We start from the raw sequence: 25,185 nt of genomic DNA, 5'->3' as shown, positions 1-25,185 counted from the left end.
TCCCCTGAAGCAGTAACCATAGCAACAGTACGCTGCTTGAGCGATTTTTTTCATTCAGATTATGACAGGAACAAAATAAAACTGGCCTTATAATCTTATTATAGACTCCTTATAATAACAAAACTTTAGTGTTTTGTTTATAACGTTGGTTGAATATGGACGCCTGTTTCCACCAATAACAAAAAATAAAGAAATGTTATTGCGACTTATCTCACAATTCTGACTTTTTCTCAAAATTGATTGACACAAACTCATAATTCTGACTGTTTTTCTCAGAATTGCGTGATATAATTTTTTTTCTTGCAAATGCGAGGTTGTATTTAACAGTTTCTCATTTGTTTATTTCTCGCAATTCTGAAATATTTTTTCCCCTCAGAATTGTAAACTCAAAATTGCGAGTTATAGGCCAATTTTGAGAGGGGAAAAAGACTGTGTCGTCAGAATTGCGAGTTTATACCGCATAATTCTGATTTAACTCGCAATTTCGTGTTAGAAATACAAAACTGTGGGGAACTTGTAATTCTGAGAGAGAAAAAAACAATTGTGAGTTTATATCTCGCAATTCTCTCAAGTCTCTCAATATTGACTTTACAATTCAAAATTGCGTGTTATAAAGTCGAAATTGTTGTAAACGTGTAATTCTGAGGAAAAAGTCACAATTGTGAGTTTCTATCTCGCAATTCTAACTTTATTTCTTAGAATAGCGACTTCATTTCTCAAAATTGCGAGTTTATGTCTCTCAGTATTGACTTTATAATTCGCAATTACGTGTTATAAAGTCAAAATTGTTGCAAATTTGTAATTCTGAGGAAAAAAGTCCCAATTGTGAGTTTCTATCTCGCAATTCTAACTTTATTTCTTAGAATAGCGACTTCATTTCTCAAAATTGCGAGTTTATGTCTCTCAGTATTGACTTTATAATTCGCAATTACGTGTTATAAAGTCAAAATTGTTGTAAACTTGTAATTCTGAGGAAAAAGTCACAATTGTGAGTTTCTATCTCGCAATTCTGACTTTATTTCTTAGAATAACCACTTTATTTCTCAAAATTGCCAGTTTATGTCTATCAGTATTGACTTTATAATTCGCAATTGCGTCTTATAAATTCAAAATTGTTGTTAACTTGTAATTCTGAGGAAAAAGTCACAACTGTGAGTTCATATCTCAGAATTGCGAGTCTATGTCTCTCGATATTGACTTTAGAATTCGCAATTGCGAGTTTATATCTCACAATTCTAACTTTATAATTTGCATTTGCGAGTTTATAACTCACAATTCCGAGAAGAAAAGTCAGAATTGCGAGATGTAAACGCAATTGCGAGAAAAAAGGTCAGTGGCGGAAATTGGCTTCCATGGGTGACTGTGTGGCGGGAAAAGAAATCTTTGGTTGCGCTAAAAGAGCCTAAACAGATTATGCCGCGAAAATTACTGACAGAAAATTTGACGCCTCCGAAAATCTTTTCAGAATTTGCACTCTGGTGGTGGTTAGAATTATTGTAAGATAACAAAAGGGAGAAATGTGATGGTTATTCACTCCCGCTGACCCGGAGTGGGGCGTGATATTGGGATGCTCCGTTTACAACCTTCCTGGGCTCGTGGCTATGACGATATCAGGCCATTAACGCGATCCGTTGCCAAGTGCAAATCCCTGGTGGCGCGTCTCGTGAGCAGAGGAGCGCTTGACGCGTTCACGCGTTCCCTTATATAGGAGCGCGTTGCGCCGCCTCCTTTCTCATCCACGGAGAGCAGTCGGTGTGTGCAGTTGTAATCCATCCTGAGTAATTCACTTGCGTGGGGAAGGCGGACCAATAAGGGCGTGAACGCACACAAAAGAGACACGGATAACGGAAAAGACACCAGACGGGAGCAGTGCGCGGAGACGAGGGTCACAACCGCTCAGTTTGTATTACTTTAACAACACCGGACTCTATTGAATCACTTGCATACATCAAGATGAGCACCGCTAGACCGTCCGAACTGGGACCGTTAGAGGAGATGATGCGGATGATGGTGATAAACGAGGCGCGCACGGGCAGCGATGCTCGCCGTTACGGTTCCCCGGTGGCTTTTGTAGAATGAGAGTTCGGGTCAGTGCGCAGAGATGTCGGTGCCTTTACTGAAGATCGGTGTGGTGCTCAGCACCATGGCAATGATCACCAACTGGATGTCCCAGACACTGCCATCACTAGTGGGGCTCAACACCACCAAGCTGACCGCGGCGCAGGGCGGCTATCCCGACCGGAGTATAGGAGTAAGTCTCGGGTTATTTCCGAAGAAAATGTAAAAAAGAAAAAAAGGGAAAAAAAAGTTAAAATATTAAAGCTTATGTATATTTAAAAATTTTCCACTAAATTTTTTCTAAATTTAAAGCGTCTTTTGTATACAAATTATTGTACTTACTCTTTTGCATTCTATTCCATTCATTCTTTAAAAATTTCCAATGCAGAAAGGTGTGTGCACGCCTCCTTGCGCGTTCTCGGTTTCAAAAAGTGGCGTTCACGGACCTGCTGATTGTGATGTCATGGAATTTCGAACGCTCAGCTCATTAATGTTACAATTTGTAACGTTTTCGCGTTCTAATTCGTATTTACTTTTTTACTTTAATAAAACAAATTATTGCAATAAGTCAATAGATATCAGGAGTTTTTTGTGATTTCACTAGAATGAGCATGGAAAAGCCCACTTAAAGAAGCAAAGACGTGTTTTTTTCTTTAGTCCCTAGCGTGCTTTTGAATGCAAGAACGTGTTTTGAGCACATTCTTATGTATATAAAAAAAAGGAGTAAAAATGGAACAGTTGTGTAGCTCTTCATAATTTTAATGTTAAAACCCCCAAAATCTATGTGGTTTACCACGGGCCAGATAAAAAAATGGAATACAAGATGAAAAGACTGCAAAGCGGTAGAATCAAAGACTGTGTGTAGTGTTGTACTATTCCATTGATTTGGAGATTGAGGAGATTTCGGATTCTCCAGACCTGCATGTGCGGATGTTCATCAATCCTCCATCTGTCGCTCACTCTCACCAACTCCAGACAGACTGTGATTGGATCTGTAACTCAACAGCGGTTCAAGAATGACACAGCTGAGCAGGATAGATCGCCTCTCTCCAACAGCTGTCAGTCAAACACGACTACACAACTGTTTGAGGGAATAAGGCTGATGTAAAGCCACTGTGTTTTGATTGGAGGGTGCGGATGTGGGAGTGGCCTGACATGGCACGAGCAGATGGGATTTTGCGTACTCTTGTGTCATGTGTGATTGTAATGCCAATAAGTCTGGGATTATAAATGAAACTGTGAACTTCAGAGGTTGTAATATCTCTTGTTCTCGTTCGTTTCTCACAGGTTTTACCCGCAAACCCAGAGGAGTCCTGGCAGGTGTACAGCTCGGCTCAGGACAGCGAGGGCAGGTGTGTGTGTACGGTCGTCGCACCTCAGCAGACCATGTGCTCGAGAGATGCCCGCACCAAACAACTCCGCCAACTGCTGGAGAAGGTGACCTCCCGACCTATAATGCTCTATCGGTTTGCCCTTTGGCATCACGTTACCTAAGTAAAGTTGCCACAGACACCGAATCTATGACAACCAGAGTATCTCCAGAGATCAAAGTGACCTAGAGGCACGAGCCTAACAACTCAGACAACAATATCATTCACATGCAAACACTCAGCGTTAATGAGTTCCTCTGGAACACGGCTGGCGCAAAGGCAAACAGCCTTTTCCTCAGAAAGACAATGATGCAACTCCTCGGACACATCGAATCATTAGCAGACGTGGAATAGCTGCAGAACACGCTCGTTCGCTGAAGGTCACTAGATTCGTTATCGATGTTTAGAGTCCATATATGTAGACGTTTCTTCAAAAGCAGATCATTTTATGCTCAGTGGAAGTAATAAAACAAATACTGAATTCTCAAAATGAAAAATAAACGTAATATCTTGTAAAATATATGCATCATTATATATACATTTTTCAAAATAATAATAATAATGAAAGAAAATGTGACGAAAAAAGAAAGAAAATAGCTATTTTTTCAAGACAGGATAGCAAATTAATAATACTAATTATATGAAATGTGTTTACTTACAAAATCGCTTTATCTCTGGTACTATTGTGTGTGTTTCCAGGTGCAAAACATGACGCAATCAATCCAAGTATTGGACCAGCGGACCCAGAGGGACCTGCAGTACGTGGTGAAGATGGAGGATCAACTCCGTGGCCTGGAGACCAAATTCAGACAGGTGGAGGAGAACCACAAACAAAACATCGCCAAGCAATACAAGGTAAACAGAGCACATATTGCACATGAATGCACACATCACACTTTCATACATGAGCACACTACAGATTGCATGCACACCTATAAATGCTTGTGTGACTTTTGCGAAATGTGCAGACCTGTTTGATTCGATCCAGACAATTAGTGAACATTTGTGCACTAAATGCAACATTTGCTACCAAGATTCAATTGAATTATAACATTAAAATGATTAAATATTAATAAATAAAGGATCTGCACATTTGACGCACACTGCACTACCTGACACATGCATGGACTGTAGTTTTGTTTGCACTTTGTAACACAAGCGTGAGTGTGCGAGTATGTGAGGTTTGCGTGTGTGACTGTGAGAGCACGTGAATGTCTTAGCTAGGTTAGCGAGTTAGCTCCCTGTGCTGAGTGTGTTGTTTCTTGCTTGCAGGGCTAACTATAAAGACATGATAGGAGAGCCAGAGGCCAGAAGAGGCAGGTCAAACCCACGATTGGCTGAAGTGGGCGTCAGTCACGCTGTTTATGTCACGATTCTCATATTCTATTCGACATTAGCTGTAAGAAACACCCCTCCCCCTTCCCTTATCCAACCACCAATCAGATCTCCTCCTGCATGCTACTCTAAAGAATTGTTACGTTTTATTTATATGATCTACTTTCTTTAGTTTCATTGCTATATTGCTCTTATTATTACTACAACTACCATAATTATTCTCATCTTTGCTAGTATTGCTTAAGTTTCTCTTTCATTATTATTACTCTTATTATTTGTCACTATGAGTCTTTGGTTTTTTGGAGTAAATATGCGTTTTTGAAGTAAAGAATTTAATCTAAACATCACATTGTTGTATGTGAGTTGTAATTTCAGCATGTGTCCCTTTCTGCTGTTGCATTCTAAACGACAACTAATAAAGTCTTTTCCCAATTGTTTACCGTGTTCAGAGCGCTTGATTTCGTCGATAAATGTTTGTAGATATATCATTTTGCTTTACGGATATGAGTAGTTTTACTGCAGTTTGGCCTCTGGTCTCTCACTGGCTCTACAAGCACGCACACGCATCACACACAAACTCTTAAAAGTAACATTTCAAATGGTTTACTGAAGCATTTAAGCAAAGAACCCTATTATTAAAACACAGGGTTCTTGAGGTGCTATATGAAAATGTAAGTTTATTACATTAGAAGTACTTGATATGGGCATTATTGGTTAAAAAATGTAATTTTTAATGTAAATGGCCAAAAGTATGTGGACACCTTTTAGTTAAAAGATTTGAATCAACATCATTTGATGTAGTATAAAATCAAGACTACAATCAATACAGTCTCTTTACCTTTTGAAAAAGACATACACTTTAGCATACTTTCAAAAAGATTATGTATTACGGAAATTATACACTTAAACTACTTAAGTGAGAACTGAATATAATGTTTTCAGTTATTCAATACTTTACGTGTGCTTTAGTATGTTAGTCGACACGTTGAAATTAGTGTATTTTTTAAAGCAGCACAAAAGATAATTAAAAGAAAAACTTAAAAAGGTATACCTTTAGAAAAATGTGTAAGCATTATCTGCAAGAACAGGTTTTTGAAAATATACTTTTAAGACACAACACGTGCACATTCTATACAATTAATTTAATTAAACACAAAAAGCACACTTCTTTTTTCACTAGGGGAAACTAGCATTTATAGTCGAGCGGGACCTTTTTTGCTCTAGGGAGACTAATGAAAACTATTTATCTAGCCGTCTGGTGGGAAAAAACTGGACTGACCTGCACAAAACCATGATTTGAACTCTCATAGAAGACCTTTGAGACCTTTTTCAACCATCCAACATCAATACCTGACCTCAGTGATGCTCACAAGCAAGCCGCTATATCGGTTCCAGCATTTAGAAAAACCTTCCCAGAGGAGTAGAAACGGACACCAACTTGCAATATAAAGCGGCAAAAACAATTACTATAACATAACCATAACGATTAGCATCCACACCAATGCACGATATTGTTCTTTTTTATTATAAGCATGCATTGAAGTTTTGTCATCTGCCACTTTAAATGTTCTAGCTCTTTAAAGTCAGGTGAATTCTGGAAGAAAATCATTCTGAAAGTGATTCCATCATTCTTTTGTGCCTTTATTATTATTAATGTGGTGTGGCCTCTACCATTGGTTTAAATCTAGAACGATATCTTTATCGTTATAATTTTATCCTTTGTGTGAATGGGTCATAACTCATAGTAAATGCCAATGGTTTGATGTCCACATCCTTAAAGGCAGATATGGTTTTCTACTCACCTTATTCTTCCAACGCGGAAGTAAGCCTATGGGCGAGATTTCAGGTTCATTAACTGCTATAGAGAAATAACGACGTGCAGTAAATGGTAAAACAGTTTGCACTACAAACCAGTGTGTTCATAATTAAGATAATACATTCAAATAATATGGCTAGACCCAATTTGCAATATAAAGCAGCAAAAAGAATTACTATAAACATAACCATAACAATTAACATCCACACCAATGCACGATAATGTTTTTTATTATAAGCATGCATTGAAGATTTTGTCATCTGCCACTTTAAATGCGCTAGCTCTTTAAAGTCAGGTGAATTCTGGAAGAAAATCATTCTGAAAGTGATTCCATCATTCCTTTGTGCCGTTATTATTATTATTATTATTATTATTATTATTAATGTGTAGCCTCTACTATTCGTTTAAATCTAGAACGATATCTTTATCGTTATAATTTTATGCTTTGTGTGAATGGATCATAACTCATAGTAAATGTCAATTGTTTGATGTCCACTTTAAGGCAGATATGATTTTCAACTCACCTTATTCTTCCAGCACGGAAGTAAGCCTATGGGTGAGATTTCAGGTTTGTTAACAGCTATAGAGAAATAAAGAGAAGAATAACAACGTGTAGTAGATTGGTAAAACTGTTTGCACTACAAACCAGTGTGTTCACAATTAAAATAATAATACATTGTTATAATTTTATCCTTAGTGTGAATGGATCATAACTCACAGTAAATGCCAATGGTTTGATGTCCACATACTTTAAGGCAGATATGGTTTTCTATTCACCTTATTTTTCAAAGCGGAAGTAAGCCTATGGGCGAGATTTCAGGTTTGTTAACTGCTATAGAGAAATAAAGAGAAGAATAACAACGTGCAGTAAATGGTAAAACTGTTTGCACTACAAACCAGTGTGTTCATAATTAAGATAATACATTTAAAAATATGGTTAGACACACCAATTTGCAATATCAAGCAGGAAAACGCTGTTTCATACAGCTAAAAATAGCTGGACGCCGGTGAGACTGAAAACCAGACCCATAAAATTTACAAACGGCTGCACCCGCTCTTACAAGGAAAATAAGGTGGATAAGAAATCTAATAGCTGTAAAATCCAATGAAACGTTTATTTTAAGAGTATTCAAATAAACAAACATGCATATTAATTTATACACAACAGTATTCCAAACCTAGATTGTTCAAATCAGCTTAGGCAGCAAGGGTTTAGACAGGTTTCGGAATGTACAATACGCAAGATTTTCCAACGTTCCCACGTTACGTATTTGCAGGCCATAAAGGCAAAAATGGCGGAGCTGCGTCCGCTGATTCCCGTACTGGAGGAGTACAAAGCAGACGCACGGCTGGTTCAACAGTTTAAGGAGGAGGTGCAGAACTTGACGTCCAGCCTCAGCCTCCTCCAGCAGGAGATGGGAGCCTACGACTACGATGACCTGCACTCCCGCGTGGTCAGTCTGGAGGAGCGGCTACGCGCGTGCATGCAGAAACTCGGTAAGGCACACATACAGAGTCAATAAATATGTGTTTATCTTTCTTAGCAAAGTTAACCCAAGACATGTTAGTGTTTTCTGGTCATTAAATATCGGGTACAGTACAAAATGAGCTCAATTAAAAACATTTGTAGCATGATTGATGGCCACAAAAAATTCTACTTGTTCCTCCTTTTTAGAACAAAAAAAAAACCTAGATTTTTTTGCTGAGACAAGTCAAAATGTCAGAATATAAATTATATAAACTATATCAGAAATATAATTTACAATACAATGTAGAAAAAACCCCAAAAACTGTACAATTATGTAACAAAACATGGTCAGGTCAGTGTCAAATCAAATTGTTGGTCCCAAATTGTTATAAATTTGGGACCAACATAAGAAAATATAAGAAAATATAAGAATTTTTGGGTATAATTTGTCAGTTTACTTTATTCTGTCCTCACTAGCAACTATATTGTCCTGTACCCACTAGTAAACAATATATCAAAATTATATCTGGTGTCTGAATAATTTTTGGTTTGACTGCACATTAAAAGAAGAACTAATGTAAATGCTTTTATGAAATTACAACCTTACTGTCACAAGGACGGTCGGAGACGAGCGGATCCATTCGCAGCATTTATTAAGAATAAACAAACACAAAGGGGCAGGCAGAAATCGTAGTCAAACACAGGCAGAATGGTCGGGGCAGGCAGCGAGAATCAAACACAAGAGGGAGTCCAGGAATCAAAAACACGGGAAAGAAATGCTCAGAATGTAGCCGGGGCAATACAAGACTTCGCAAAGTGGCTGTGCGTGTGAGAAGCTTATAAGCAGTCAGTGTGATGAGGAACAGATGTGTGCAGCAATCAGTGCAGTGGGTCACGAGGAGCAGGTGTGAGCAGTGATTGGTGCAGTGGCTTGTGGGGGATGAAGTCCATGATGTGTAGTGCAAGAGTTTGTGATGACAGGACGATGGAGGCTCAAATCGTGACAGAGCCCCCCACCTAAGAGCGGCTTCCAGACGCTTCAAATACATGTTCGGGTGAGTGATGGAGTGGGCATGGCACAGAGGCATGGATGGAGGCCCCGGTCCATGTGCAGGTGGAGAAACAGGAGACTGAGGCGGAGCCGACAAGGCGGAACCCAAGGCTCTGGCGACCAAGGCAGAGATGGAGGTCCGGAGGTACACGGCAGAGCCGGAGCAACAGAGGACCGAGGCTGTGCCCGTGGGAGGGAGGAGGTCCACAGAGCCGGTAGGACGGAGCGACGAGGCGCAGCCGGAGGAGTAGAGTCCAGAGGCGAAGGTGGGGCGACGACCGACCAGGGCGGAGCCGGAGGGACGATGGAGCCCGTTGGAGCTGGTGGACCGACGGCCGACAGCGGAGACGAGGGAGCAGAGAGCCGGGGTGGAGCCGCAGGGTTGGAGGGTCGAGGCGGAGTCCAGGACTCTGAGGCTGGAGGCGATGGTCAGGGATCCTCCAGCCAGGACACCGATGGAGACTGGTAGACCCACGGCAAGTCCTCTGCACCGAAGGTGGGTTGAAGGTGAGCCGAGGGACTGTCAGGAGACAGAGGTGGTGGGACTGGGGCAGTAGGGAGGGTGGGTGGGAAATTAGACAGTCCATACATGGCCTCCGTGGTCAGAACAGGGCAGACAGGAATCTCAGGAAGGCTGGGCGGAACCAGCGGAGGTTCTGGAAGGCTGGGCGGAACCAGCGGAGGTTCTGGAAGGCTGGGCGGAACCAGCGGAGGTTCTGGAAGGCTGGGCGGAACCAGCGGAGGTTCTGGAAGGCTGGGCGGAACCAGCGGAGGCTCTGGAAGGCTGGGCGGAACCAGCGGAGGCTCTGGAAGGCTGGGCGGAACCAGCGGAGGCTCTGGAAGGCTGGGCGGAACCAGCGGAGACTCTGGAAGGCTGAGCGGAACCAGCATAGGCTCTGGACGACTGGACGGAACCAGCGGAGACTCTGGAAGGCTGGACGGAACCAGCATAGGCTCTGGACGACTGGACGGAACCAGCGGAGGCTCTGGAAGGCTGGACGGAACCAGCGGAGGCTCTGGAAGGCTGGGCGGAACCAGCGGAGGCTCTGGAAGGCTGGGCGGAACCAGCGAAGGCTCTGGAAGGCTGGGCGGAACCAGCGAAGGCTCTGGAAGGCTGGGCGGAACCAGCGGAGACTCTGGAAGGCTGGGCGGAACCAGCGAAGGCTCTGGAAGGCTGGGCGGAACCAGCGAAGGCTCTGGAAGGCTGGGCGGAACCAGCGGAGGCTCTGGAAGGCTGGGCGGAACCAGCGAAGGCTCTGGAAGGCTGGGCGGAACCAGCGAAGGCTCTGGAAGGCTGGGCGGAACCAGTGGAGACTCTGGAAGGCCGGGCGGAACCAGCGGAGACTCTGGGAGGCCGGGCGGAACCAGCGGAGACTCTGGGAGGCTGGGCGGAAAGCTGGGCGGAACCAGCGGAGGCTCTGGAAGACTGGGCGGAACCAGCGGAGACTCTGGATGGGCAGCCATCTTGTGCAATGGCTCTAGAAGGGTGGCCATCTTGAGAACAGACTCTGGAAGGGCAGCTATCTTGTGCAATGGCTCTGGAAGGGTGGCCATCTTGAAAACAGACTCTGGAAGGACGGCCATCTTGTGTAGTGGCTCTGAGCTGGAGTTTACTGTGGGAACATTGTTGTCTTCTTTGATTCCCACAGTAAAAGGAGAGCCACTCATTTGCAGAGCAATGTCAACGTAAATTTGTAAAGTCCAGTTAGGTTCGAACGTGGGCATCAGTGAAGCCAATGGCTCTAAGAGTCCTCCACGGAAGAAAATCATCAGGCATAACTCATCCATTGAAGACTGATTAGCCAATTCAACAAAGTCCATAGCGTACTCCTCAACAGACCGCTCACCTTGTTTGAGACGCATGATCTGTACTGTGGAATTCATGCTGGAACCGGATGACACCATACTAGCTGCTGGATCCTTGTAGTGGCGAAGTCTTCTGTCACAAGGACGGTTGGAGACGAGCGGATCCATTCGCAGCATTTATTAAGAATAAACAAACACAAAGGGGCAGGCAGAAATCGTATCACCATAGCCATATCACCCTGCAGCCCAAGACCGGTTGCTCACTAAAGCTAAGCAGGGCTGAGCCTGGTCAGTACCTGGATGGGAGACCTCCTGGGAAAACTAGGTTGCTGTTGGAAGAGGTGTTAGTGAGGCCAGCAGGGGGTGCTCACCCTGTGGTCTATGTGGGTCCTAATGCCCCAGTATAGTGACGGGGACACTATACTGTAAAAGGCACCGTCCTTCGGATGAGACGTTAAACCGAGGTCCTGACTCTCTGTGGTCATTAAAAATCCCATGGCACTTCTCGTAAAGAGTAGGGGTGTAACCCCGGTGTCCTGGCCAAATTCCCTCCACTGGCCCTAGTCAATCATGGCCTCCTAATAATCCCCATTCATTGAATTGGCTCCATAACTCTCTCCTCTCCACCTGTAGCTGGTGTGTGGTGAGCGCACTGGCGCCGTTGTACTGTGGCTGCCGACGCATCATCCAAGTGGATGCCGCACACTGGTGGTGGTTGAGGAGAGATCCCCCATATGATTGTAAAGTGCTTTGGGTGTACGGCAATACACAATGAAAGCGCTATATAAATGCATCATTCATTCATTCATTCCAGGTAGTCAAACACAGGCAGAATGGTCGGGGCAGGCAGCGAGAATCAAACACAAGAGGGAGTCCAGGAATCAAAAACACGGGAAATCAAACACGGGAAAGAAACGCTCAGAATGTAGCCGGGGTAATACAAGACTTTGCAAAGTGGCTGTGTGTGTGAGAAGCTTATAAGCAGTCAGTGTGATGAGGAACAGATGTGTGCAGCAATCAGTGCAGTGGGTCACAAGGAACAGGTGTGAGCAGTGACTGGTGCAGTGGCTTGTGGGGGATGAAGTCCATGATGTGTAGTGCAAGAGTTTGTGATGACAGGACGACGGAGGCTCAAATTGTGACACTTACTGTAAATCCTTCAGAAACTGGCCTTATTTACTTCCATTGTAAGTGTGTCATTGTAACCTAATTTTTTGCCTTTTTTTTTTTTAAAGCAAATAATTTCAAATTATTTTTGCAGCAATCAACATTATGCCACAGGTTTGTACTGAACCTGTAATATAAACTTAAGGAAAATTATCATTTTAGAATTTAAAAAAGTATTATGCACTTAAATTTAGGAATAATTATTTTTTAAGGACATTGCAGAGAGAAAACAATGACTTTGTCAGATTTAGCTACTCACATGTGTCACAATTATACTGACCCAAGTATGTGAGTGGACGCTGGACTTTCTAACATAACAGCTAACAAAAAGTATTGGGTATGAGCCGCCCCACTTCACAAACGTCTGATGGTTAATCAAGGGTGCAGCATTGATTACTTTCAGCAGAGTTTTTTAAAATAAAGGTTCTTAGCAGCATCTCAGATTCAAAGAACTTTATGATCAATAATTTTGGCTGGTTTCAGAGCTGCTGAGATTAAAAAAAGTTATTGTCACATTATAGGTTCTTAAGATCCTGCCATCACTGGTTCCATTGAGAACCTTTAACATCTATGGAACCTTTCCATTTCAGGTTCTTTATAGTGGAAAAGGTTCTTCACACTAAACCATGGAATACACTACACAGTTTTTGCCCTGATTTTCCACCGATTTACAGTCTGGAGAAGTTGACGCTACACTCTTAAAAATAAAGGTGCTTCATGATCCCATAGAAGAACTTTTTTTGTCTAAATGGTTCCATAAAGAACCTTCAACATCTGAAGAACCTTTGTTTCACAAAAGGTTCTTTGGGGCAAAAGAAGGTTTTTCAGATTATAAAATGGTAAGAAAGAGATCGTTCTTTAAAGAACCTTTGACTGAATGGTTCTTTGTGGAACCAAAAATGGTTCTTCCGTGGCATCGCTGTGAAGAACCTTTTAAAGCACCTTTATTTTTAAGAGTGTAGTTGTTGAAAGTCAGAGCCAGTCTGTAGATTTGAGTTGACAGACATCTCTAGCTCTGGGACGCGCATACATACTCTGTGCGCCTCGGTTCATAACAGTTAGGGTATGTTGAAAAACCCATCTCATGTTCTCCTCTAACTTCAAAATAGTCTTACATTGCATTACACATTGTTTTACCTTTTTTGGTAAAGGGCATTTGATATTCTTTGCATGTTCACTTTGTAAACACTGGGTCGGTACTTTTGCAGCAATGTAGGGCGATTTTGAAGTTGGGGGAGAAAATAAGATGGGAGTTTTTTGACATATCTTAATCGCAGAGCTAGATAAAAAGAGCATTTGTGGTTAAAAAGTGTATCTCACTAGATAAGATCCTTCTTCCTTGGAGATCGTTTAGAACCATTTGAAGCTGCATTTAAACTGCATTTTGGAAGTTCAAACACGCAGGCACCATTAAAGTCCACTATATGGAGAGAAATCCTGAAATGTTTTCCTCAAAAAGCATAATTACTTTACGACTGAAGAAAGAAAGACATGAACATCTTGGATAACAAGGGATGAGTAAATTACCTGTAAATTTCTGTTCTGGAAGTGAAATAATCTGTTAAGGCATTGATTACAAGTCAAAATCAGAATCTAAACTCACCTCTATCTGATTCAGTGATATTGATGCAGTTTCCCAATGAGGAAGAAAAATCTCAAATGAAATCTTTTTAAATTGATTGTTTCTCAGAGCAACTGGAGACTTCTGCTTCTCAGATGTTTCTCCTGAGAAATAGAGAAAATCAGAAAAGATCTTAACATCTCAAACTGTCAGATTTGACCAAAAGTCATCAAACTCTACTAAGATCAAATGTTCTGAGCTACACTCCACATTAATTTTATAGCTCTGTCAGCTTTTCTTTCATTTGGGTCTGTTTTTATTACAGCAGAAACATTTGAGATGTAGCTGATACTTAAATGAAGCATAACTGAGAACTCAGTTCAAGTCTCTTGAGCTATAAAAGACTGAAATTATGCATTCACTATCACAGACTCCATTTCCCAGCATACACACACACACACACACACACACACACACACACACACACACACACACACACACACACACACACAGGCATCTTTTCTCTGGTGTGTATCATCTTTCTTTCTCCTTCAAGGCGAGTTTCTGGAAGAGAAATCTGGGCCAGTTCCACTGTACGATCAATATGGCTTTAAAACAACTGATTGATCTCTGCTTTCACACACACACTTGAGCTTCATCCATGCGTGTTGCTTCTGATGAATATGAAACATTTACAGGAAAAACCACATGAATTTCACATATTCCCATGCACATTTTTGATATGAATGTGTTTGTGTTTTTCGAGGAGAAAAATATTACTGTTACCACTCTAAGATCAGATCTAGTTTCTGAATTCAAATACAGTATAAATCCTCAAATGTCATTTTGACGATCACGAGATTAAACAAGAGCACATACATGTATAATGTTCTCACATGGGATCACATGCAAAATTAATGAAAGCCCTGAACAAATGATTAAAAAGAAAGAGCAAGTAACACTTGTGTGAGAGGGTTGTGTATTTTTCTGCAGGTGTGTGTCTGTGGTGTCTGCAATATGAGAGAATCAGGGCTTTAGTCTAAAGATAGTAGTGTAATAATTTAGTCCTGTATCTCCCTTCAAACAACAGATTACAGCTCAGTGTGTTAATCTCAAGTGTGTGTGTGTTGAATGGACGAGGCCAAGAAGGAAAATACACACACACAAATCACGGCTATTACTCACCATCACCACAGGATGTCAAAAAACATATTTTTTTATGTTTATCTTACTATTTATCTGTATATTATATTCTCTCTCCCTGTCACACAAGTGAAAAACATTCATATATATTCATATATTACCAGTGAAGACTTTTTCTCTCTCTCTTTTCATTATGAAGAATCATAATGAAGCTCAGTATGACTCAATTAAAGTTGTTTAATCATAACCTTGACTCCAAGATATAAGATTACCACAGTAATTATGACTGAATCAGACTCATCATAATATTACAACATTAAATCACTAAACTCATTAAACTTGTGTGTGTGACAATAGGCGTCTTGTAAAAAACTGTGTGTATGAGTTTAATTATATACGTGTGTGTAATTAAATATGTGTGTTGTGTGTCCTGCAGCGTGTGGTAAGCTGACCGGCATTAGTGATGCAATCACTATTAAAACATCTGGGTCTCGTTTCGGATCCTGGATGACCGACCCTCTCGCTCCTGAAGGAGACACAAGGGTGAGTGTAAACGCAACAATAAATATATATTTCACAACGTTAGACATATAAATGCCTTCAAAATGACTTCATAAGAAGTATCTTTTGTTCACCAAGGCTGCATTTGTTTCACAAAAAATAGAGTAATATTGTGAAATATTTTTACAATTTCAAATGTGTTTGCTATTTGAAAATGTTGTAAAACTGTAATTTATTTCTGTGATGCAAAGCTGAATTTTCAGCATCATTACTTCAGTCTTTAGTGTCACATGATCCTTCAGAAATCATTTTAATATGCTGATTTGAATTTGAAAACAGTCGTGCTGCTTGATTTTTTTTGTGGAAACCATTTTTAGAATTCTTTGATGAATTTAAAAGTTCAAAAGGACAGCGTTTAGTATAAATAGAAATCTTTTGTAACATTCTAAATGTCTTGACTGTCACTTTTGATCAATTTAATGTGCATTCCTTGCGTTTCTGCATTTCTTATTTGATTGTGACAGTAACAATAGCTTCCTTCTGTAGGACAAACAGGATTCATTTCTGAAATTCATTAACATGCAGATAGTGGAGGATAGCTGGTTATTTTATGCCGGCAGTAAAAAACCCACAAGCACATAGCTGCTGGCAAGCGCTTTATAACCATAAAGAAAAAACAAACCTCAAGGCTGAGCCGTCATACACAAATGCATATATACATGCTGGAGGAAAACCCACGTCCTGTATTGACATGCACACAGAGAAGAGTTAAAACGCAAAATGAAATTGTTTGCTGCCATGCTAATTTAGAAAATAAATCTAAATGATCAGAATCAGCTAAAATCACATGACCATTGTGCAATAGATAAATTGGTTCGTTCAGATGATCATGTCTCATTGAACATGATTCAAAATGCCGCATTTCATTCTCCTTTTAAGCTTATCCTTATACTTCATTTGTTTTTTCTTTTACTTGATTTATCATTCCAGCAACATTTACAAACTGTTTAGAATCACTTGGAATAAAAGAGTCAAAAAAGAACCAGTTCTTTACAACCATTCAATTGCGATATTACTTTTACATTTCTGAACAGTTTGTAAATACGTTTGGGGTAACGCATTACAAATAACGTGAGCAATGTAATCAGATTACTTTTTCAAGTAACTATTAAAGTAACCTATTACTTTGAGATTGACAAGGAAACATTTTTTTCAAAATAATGCAGATTTTTTCCCCATTTATTCACTGACACCTCTCCTGTCCCAATGTGAGGTGCAGAGGCACTCCCTTCAGTCTAAGGCTTATTCGATTAATTTTTGGCATAAAAGTGCCTTTTATGAAAAAATAAAACTTTTTATAATAACCATCAGTTTGCGAGTTTACTTTCACACTGTTTATTATTCAAACAGCATTTACGAACAGTTTGTGAATCACTTGAAAAAATAAAAACCAGTTCATAACATCAATTCGTTTGCGAGTTGAGCATACGTAGAGTTGAAGCCAGGTCACTAACACTCACAGCGGCACGAGGGGAAAATAAGCGAGGCCAAATAATTTTCCACTCGTCCAGATGTGAAGCGCTCCAGCAGGGCTCGTAATGGAGGGCGCCGAGGGGCTTGTGATAACGGGTGGAGGTTAAGACACAGCAGACTGTGGAGGATGAATGAGGGCAGCTGGAAATGAGTGCGAGACGTTCCTTATGGCCCGCATGTATAAGCCGATTCTTGGCTTAATCGTTTCCTAGACATTTGTAAGAGTGTAAAGAGGGTTTTTGGTGATGTTGTATGGCATAGTAGAAGTGTGCGATTACCTTTGACCCATTTATCTGTCGGATTGCACAACATAAAGATCTGGGAGGGTTAACAAAAACAACAGTATCGAACTCACACGGGTTGATCTATGAGGCATCAGCCCTGCACCCGTGGCCAGGATCTTAACCTCAGGTTGCAAGCGACTGTTCCTGTAATAAATGTCCTGCATGCGGCTTTGCATTAAAACATGGCTAAATGACAAATTGGCAATTAGAAGTTGGCATCCCAGAGCTGCATATGCTTTAACTGCTGGGTTTGTGAGAAGTTTCTCAGCAAGGAGCTTTCCAGTTCTCACTGATGAACAAAACTTAAAGAGAATTGAGCTGAATAATGACACTATTGTCAGCTGCTTTGTACCTGATTAAAATTTGTTTCATGGTTGACAAATTGTCCAAGATTGACACTATTATTGAACTGAACTGAATTTGATGAAGTTTGAATCAATGATTTGTATATTACTGTGAAGCTGCTTTGAAAGAATTGGTTATATATAAAGCACTACCGCTTATAAATAGAGTTGACTTGACTTAACTTTTATGAACGTTAAGAAGTTCCAGATCATTTCTTCATTTGAGCATCTTTTCTGTTTGCTATCTTTTACCATTAAATCACATTAAAACATAAAAATGGATATCTGCAGTCTTGGAAACGCAATACATTAACATTTATAAAGTGAAACACCTATTCAGTGTTCAGGTTAGTGACTAGATCTTCTTGCACCAATATTTCACCAAAATTTAACCTATAATAATGTATAGCTAATATTGAAATGTGTCCGTTTTGTGCAAATGCATTAAAAACGAAACACTAGCAACTAAAATAAATAGTTTTAAATGCTACAAGAAGCATCAAAACATTACAATGTACAGTATGAAAGTTCACATTCCTTATTAGATTTGCTAAAGATTGTATTTAACAGTCTTAGTAAACAGTATATATATATATATATATATATATATATATATATATATATATATATATATATATATGCTATATACATTTTATTTATTTTTATTTTTTACATCCCCAGAAAGGAATTTGTTAATAAAAAAGAATAAATAAAACTATATAAATAGTTTTTTATATATATAAAATAAAATAAATATAAAATTATAAAACGTTATTAGTATTTTTTAATTCCCCAGAAAGGAATTTGCTTTAAAAACAAATTTACTAATAAAATAACAACTTTCTGACAATTTGTTTCCTTAACATTAATATTGTTTCCTAACATGAATCACTTCCAAAAAATAATCAACATTAAAAAAAAAATTGTAAATAAAAAAATATATATAAATAAAATATAAATAAAATGAATATATATATATATATATAAAGAATATATATTTATATATTGTTTAATATAGTCATGCAACACTATAGCTATGGCTATATTAACAATTATAATTGTATGCTGTACGGTGGTCAGAAATTGCTAGTAAATTTCACAAATAATTAATTAAATCAACAGCAAACTTTGATATGTTACATTGAATTAAACATGAAATGTTGAAGTAGACAGACTGAAATTGTATTTTCCTTTACAATGCACTCCAGTAATCGTTATTTTATTCACAATTTCAGAAATCAGTGTTTACAACCACCAATTTTACAGTTTACAGCAGACTGGAAAATACAAAAGCACAACAAATACTCCAATACAAAACCAATATAAAACAAAATATGACATCCCACTGCAAACGCTCATTAGATCTTTGATTTAACAACACATATTCACCCCAAAATACACAATTGCCCACCCAGAATTCCATTAAAGTGATGTCTAGCGCAAGCTAGTCCCTCCAAACCCCATAAACACAGTAGAGCAATTATAAATCAGGCTGGTGAACATATAACCTTCATTCACACCCACAGACCTGGTTTTAGCGCTTTTCCCCCCTCCCTCTTATTCTGTTTTTCTCACACTTTGGGTTGGAGGCTCTTGTTCTCTAAGATTGATGAGACCGTAGGCTGTATGTGTGAGACAGACAGAGCGTGGCGAGGGAGAGAGAGAGAAATGTGTGTGTGTGTGTATGTGGGAGTGAACAATAAGCAATATCTCAGAGCGGTTTTTGGCTCTTGAAAGATAAAAAGCTTTGGCAGAGCAGCGTGTTGCTGTCAGAGATACCAAGCAGAGATGGAGCAGCATTCAAGCTCTGCGTGAGCATTAAGTTAAAGCCCGAACAAACACCCTGTGACCGACCAGCATACGGTCAAATATTGATGCTGTGTTCTATATTCTGATCATATTCCTGTTTGATTTCCGACTTCTGACCATAAAGCTATTCTGTGGCCTGATGCTCAAGATGATGCATACAGAAATAAAATAGCAATGCTACCAGTTGCTTCACAGATCAACAAAAATGCCCTGGCATCCATATTGCACAGGATGATGTATATGATTGTCAGAGATGAGATGATGCAAAGCAGTTTTATAGCATATAATGATTGACATTTGACACTAAAGTAATGTATTTGCATATAAACATTAATACATTTATAAATGTATATTTTTAGTCATTAAGATCAAAGCATTAATTTGATCAAAGGTGACAGTAAATGATTTCTATTTCACATAAATGCTGTTCTTTTGAACTTTATTGTAATATATTGTAATTATTATATTGTAATTAACTAAAATGAAGTAAAATTAAAACCAATTAAAAAATGTCTTGAAATAAAATAAATGTTAATAAATGTTAATAAAAATAAAAATAAAATATATTTAGAAATTATTTCAGCTAGCAATATTACAATTTTTTATTTAGTTAAACATGATAAAATAAAATAAAACAAAAAAACTCAAAATTGCTAAAAAAAAACTTGAGTAAATTAACTAAAATCAAAATGAAAACAAAAAAAATATACAAATCAAACCTAATTTAAAAGTATTAAAGAATTCTGGGGGGGAAATCCACAAAAATATGAATCTGCAAACCGTGAAATATAATAATAGAATGATATTATTAATAATAGAATGATATTAAAATGATTTTTGAAGGATCATGTGACACCTGAGACTGGATTAATGATGCTGAAAATTCAGCTATGCATAACAAGCATTTTCAAGAAAATACTGAAACATTGAAATTGTAATATTATTTTGCAATATTACTGTTTTTACTATATTTTTGTATTAAATATAGGTGAGCATAAGAGACCAAGATTTACTTGGAAACCTGACTAGATCCTGGCCTGAAGAAAAACATCTGTTTTAGATTTATGGTGTTATTTTGGTGTTGGCCAAAGAATAAGCTCCCTGGGCTTATTCTTGGCACTTCCTTCTACTTTTGGGGATTTTATAGTTGCCACTTCTACCTAGGACTCGCTCACCGAGAGTATTGTCACACTGCTCTGTGTAAAGCTGCTTTGGAACTGTTTATATTGTGAAAAATGCTGTTAAAACGCAGTGAAATCTAATCAGATGTTATTGCTGCAGCCTTACAGTGAACAATTGTGGGTTTCACATGAGGTAGAGTTTGTGCAGTATGTCCCAACATGTAGAAGAGAGTGTGTATGTTGATATATACAGTAGATGTTGTTTACTGCCTCGTGCCTCCTATAGAGAGCACGCAGACGTCCCGCTGGGCTGCGAAGCTCTGGAATATTCCGTAAGCGTGACTGCTCTACCTTTCCATTCGCTCACTGAGAGACAGAAGCCCCAGCCATGCTGAGAATTCTCCACGGAGAGTCGCTTTTATCCGGAATGATCTGGAATTATCCCCATAGGGTTCGTAATGCCTGGCACACAGCAACTTCCTGGCTGTCAGTTTTCACCGCCTGCGTTCTGCCACAGCCAGGGAAGGATGGACACCTTCAGTCTGGAATTTAATTAAGACCTCGCTGAACACGTCCTGCTGTGTTGGCGAATTCATGCCAGAACAAAAAAAATCAAATGCAAGCACAGACAAAATAAAGAACAACTTGACCCACTTCGATCGAACGTTCAAAGGATGAGGCTGTAGTTTAACCTTCGCTACTTGAATTTTGATTCTGTGTATGTCGAGCCAGAATTATGACCATTTTTATACTCTATCTATCTTGTTGGTTGTAGGTAGGTACTGTAGGTAGATAGATGGGTAGGTAGGTTGTTGGTTGGTTGGATGATCGATCGATATATACTGTAGATCAGGTATCAACAAACTTGATCCTGGAGGGCCGGTGTCCTGCAGAGTTTAGCTCCAACTTGCCTCAACACACCTGCCTGGAAGTTTCAAGTATACATATTAAGACCTTTATTAGCTGGTTCAGGTGTGTTTGATTAGGGATGGATGGATGGATGGATGGATGGATGGATGGATGGATGGATGGATGGATGGATGGATGGATGGATGGATGGATGGATGGATGGATGGATGGATGGATGGATGGATGGATGGATGGATGGATGGATGGAAGGCTGTTGATTGGATGGATGGATAGATGGTTGGTTACATGGATGGATGGATGGATGGATGGATGGATGTTGGTTGGATGGATGTTGTTAGATGGATTGATGGATGGATGGATAGATGGTTGTTGGTCGAATGATGGATAGAAGGCTGTTGATTGGATGGATGTATAGATGGTTGGTTACATGGATGGATGGATGGATGGATGGATGGATCCATGGATGGATGTATGGATAGATAGATGGTTGTTAGATGGCTGGATGGATAGATTGATGGATAGATGGCTGTTGGTTGGTTGGTTGGTTGGTTGGATTGATAGATGGCTGTTAGATGGATGGATGGATGGATGGATGGATTGATTGATGGATGGATGGATAGATGGTTGTTGGTCGAATGATGGATAGAAGGCTGTTGATTGGATGGATGTATAGATGGATGGATGGATGTTGGTTGGATGGATGTTGTTAGATGGATTGATGGATGGATGGATAGATGGTTGTTGGTCGAATGATGGATAGAAGGCTGTTGATTGGATGGATGTATAGATGGTTGGTTACATGGATGGATGGATGGATGGATGGATAGATGGCTGTTGGTTGGTTGGTTGGATTGATAGATGGCTGTTAGATGGATAGATTGATGGATGGATGGATGGATGGATGGATGTTGGTTGGATGGATGTTGTTAGATGGATTGATGGATGATGGATAGATGGTTGTTGGTCGAATGATGGATAGAAGGCTGTTGATTGGATGGATGTATAGATGGTTGGTTACATGGATGGATGGATGTTGGTTGGATGGATGTTGTTAGATGGATTGATGGATGGATGGATAGATAATTGTTGGTCGAATGATGGATAGAAGGCTGTTGATTGGATGGATGTATAGATGGTTGGTTACATGGATGGATGGATGGATCCATGGATGGATGTATGGATAGATAGATGGTTGTTAGATGGCTGGATGGATAGATTGATGGATAGATGGCTGTTGGTTGGTTGGTTGGATTGATAGATGGCTGTTAGATGGATGGTTGTTAGATGAATGGATAGATGGTTGTTAGATGAATGGATAAATGGATAGATAGATGGTTGTTAGATGGCTGGATGGATGTTGGATGGACAGATGGTTGTTGGTTAGTTGGTTGGTTGGATGAATGGATGGATGGATGGATGGTTGTTAATTGGTTGGTTGGATGAATGGATAGATGGTTGTTGGTTGGATGGATGGATAGGCAGTTGTTGGTTGGATGGATGGATGGATGGATAGATGGTGTATGGATGGATATATAGATGGTTGTTAGACAGACAGACAGTCAAACAGACAGACAGACAGATAGATAGATGACATATTTTATTATAATTAATTTCAAAATTGTCCACTACCCTGATGAACATCTTAACAAGACTGCGTTCATTATACACTCTGACAAACATCTGCTGCATGTTGTGTGAACATCCAACAGGGAATCATTTAGTAGACACACAACATCCTCCAGAAGAAAACTAATGCACATCTGGTCACCATTCTTGTGCTACAGGGATGTGTCTCATTAACTAAGTTTCTTGTTTTTCATTTATATTAATCACTTAAACTCTCTTGCTTCTGTTCAGGTGTGGTACATGGATGGCTACCATAACAATCGCTTTGTGCGGGAGTACAAATCTATGGCGGACTTCATGATGTCAGACAACTTCACGTCTCACCGACTGCCGCACCCTTGGTCCGGAACAGGTCAGGTGGTCTACAATGGCTCCATTTACTTCAACAAGTTCCAGAGTAACATGATCATCAAGTTTGACTTCAAGACGTCCACCATCAGTAAATCTCAGCGTCTGGACAACGCGGGCTACAGTAACACCTACCACTACGCCTGGGGCGGACACTCCGACATCGACCTCATGGTGGACGAGGGTGGGCTTTGGGCCGTCTACGCCACCAATCAGAATGCGGGGAACATCGTCATCAGCAAGCTCCACCCCCTGACCCTGCATATAATCCAGAGCTGGACGACCAATCACCCAAGACGAAGCGCCGGGGAGTCGTTTATGATTTGCGGGACGCTCTACGTGACCAACGGCTACTCGGGAGGGACCAAAGTCTACTACGCCTACCACACCAACTCCTCGACATATGAGTACATCGATATCGTTCTGCAAAACAAGTACTCGCATATCTCCATGCTGGACTATAACCCGCGAGACCGCGCGCTGTACGCTTGGAATAACGGACATCAGGTCCTGTACAATGTTACACTTTTCCACGTCATCCGCTCGGAGCAACTGTAACCTTGGAGGATTTAGAAGACAATCTTTAGGAATGTCCTTTAACAGAATGCTATGCTGAATGAAACTAACTCTGAACTATAGACTCATGAATGGAACACAAAATCATAAACAGATGCCAAAAAAGAAATAAACAAAGCCACGCCTTTCTTTTTTTTTTTTACAAGAGGACTTACTTTCTAAGACACACCGTCTGTTCAGATGTTTTCCAGTAGCACTAAAAATACATTTACTCATGCTTTTCTGTGCACTGAATTGAAGGCAATGTTGGGATTAGTTACGGACTAGTAGCTCACACTCAACCTCATAAACTGAACAGCGTGTGCAGGAAAACCGATGGTGCTTCACTTGGCAAACTAACACGGATGGCTTACCAGTCTGTGCAATATCCTAAATCCAACTCATGTGCTTTGCAAAGCTAATTTCTTTAGGTAATATGAAAAAATGTGATTGGCTGAAGGCGCTGACTGTTGAAAGCTTGTTCAAAGAACTCTCGTGAGATTTTACTTGACCTTCTCTGCGATTAAGTTCTCAATGTGGACCATATCATGGTATTTTATAATGACCATTTACATGTATGTAGCACCTGAGAGAACAGACCAAAGCGTGCTATTAAAGTCAACATGAAATCACACATTCCAATCTTAATATGCACAATATGCCTCTGAGAAGACATCATCAACTCCTCAATCAAACATATCCATCATTCTGGTCATATTTAACAGCGCAATCAATTCCAAATGGATAAAATCAAGTCATCCACAGAAACACATTTCATGTTGACTTTAAACCTTCTCCGGTGATATTATCACCCTTCAGGCTACCGATACACAAGTTGTTGTGTTTGTAAATGGATGTCAGCTACATCTGCATCACAATTGCTACGTACGATGCGCCAACTCTGCGTAACAGATGTGTCGGTTTTACAAGCAGATGGGGTTCAGGTACAATCTTACTCCAATTTAGTCTCTGTGCTGGTGAATTCTTGTAAATGATCTCTTTAGTTTTGCATGAACAGTTTCTACATGCGCAGGTGTGCTCAAAGGAATGTTTACCTGTGTGATGCTGTACGTGACTGATTTGGGATCAGGGCTGGTAGGGAGGGGGGGAGGGAGGGAGGGAGGGAGGGAGGTTGGGGTTGGTTATAGCTTCTGGGAATTAAAAACAAAAAAAGATGCTTGTTTCTATCTGGTTCGTTTCGAGTGGCTTGTTTCTTACACCCATTCTTGGTTTTTGTAGATTTGATGTTTTTTTGTAATTTACAGTACAGTAGTACCGTCTGCTTGGGTGATGCTTCAGTGTCTTTGTTTTAGTTCGTTGGCGTTAGAAAGCCACATTTCTGTCACGAAAATCAAAAAGATCGATATCAGAATGTAAAATGTCTTACTTTGGAAGACATCTAAAATATGAATATGAAAC

At 39.9% G+C, this 25,185-nt stretch overlaps 1 protein-coding gene across 2 annotated transcripts in view; it reads left to right on the top strand.

Moving 5' to 3' along the window:
• The window catches only part of olfm1b (olfactomedin 1b), a 39,271-nt gene extending 14,414 nt beyond the window's left edge, over positions 1-24,857 (top strand). The window contains exons 1-6 of one of the 2 annotated variants that reach the window (XM_073824652.1): positions 1,723-2,251; positions 3,346-3,495; positions 4,128-4,283; positions 7,857-8,076; positions 15,212-15,318; positions 23,095-24,857. In XM_073824652.1, the coding sequence (XP_073680753.1) occupies positions 2,102-2,251; positions 3,346-3,495; positions 4,128-4,283; positions 7,857-8,076; positions 15,212-15,318; positions 23,095-23,769 (1,458 nt within the window). In that variant the 5' untranslated portion in view covers positions 1,723-2,101 and the 3' untranslated portion in view covers positions 23,770-24,857. Of the gene's footprint in view, positions 1-1,722; positions 2,252-3,345; positions 3,496-4,127; positions 4,284-7,856; positions 8,077-15,211; positions 15,319-23,094 lie in introns of those variants that run through there. The other variant, XM_073824653.1, reaches the window with a different exon arrangement.
• The last annotated feature ends 328 nt before the right edge of the window (positions 24,858-25,185 follow it).

The sequence above is a fragment of the Garra rufa genome, chromosome 19 (genome assembly GCF_049309525.1).
Source record: "Garra rufa chromosome 19, GarRuf1.0, whole genome shotgun sequence".
In the NCBI taxonomy this organism is placed as follows: domain Eukaryota; kingdom Metazoa; phylum Chordata; class Actinopteri; order Cypriniformes; family Cyprinidae; genus Garra; species Garra rufa.
Note: the sequence above shows the minus strand (reverse complement) of the source record. Positions and strands in the feature narration are given on the sequence as shown.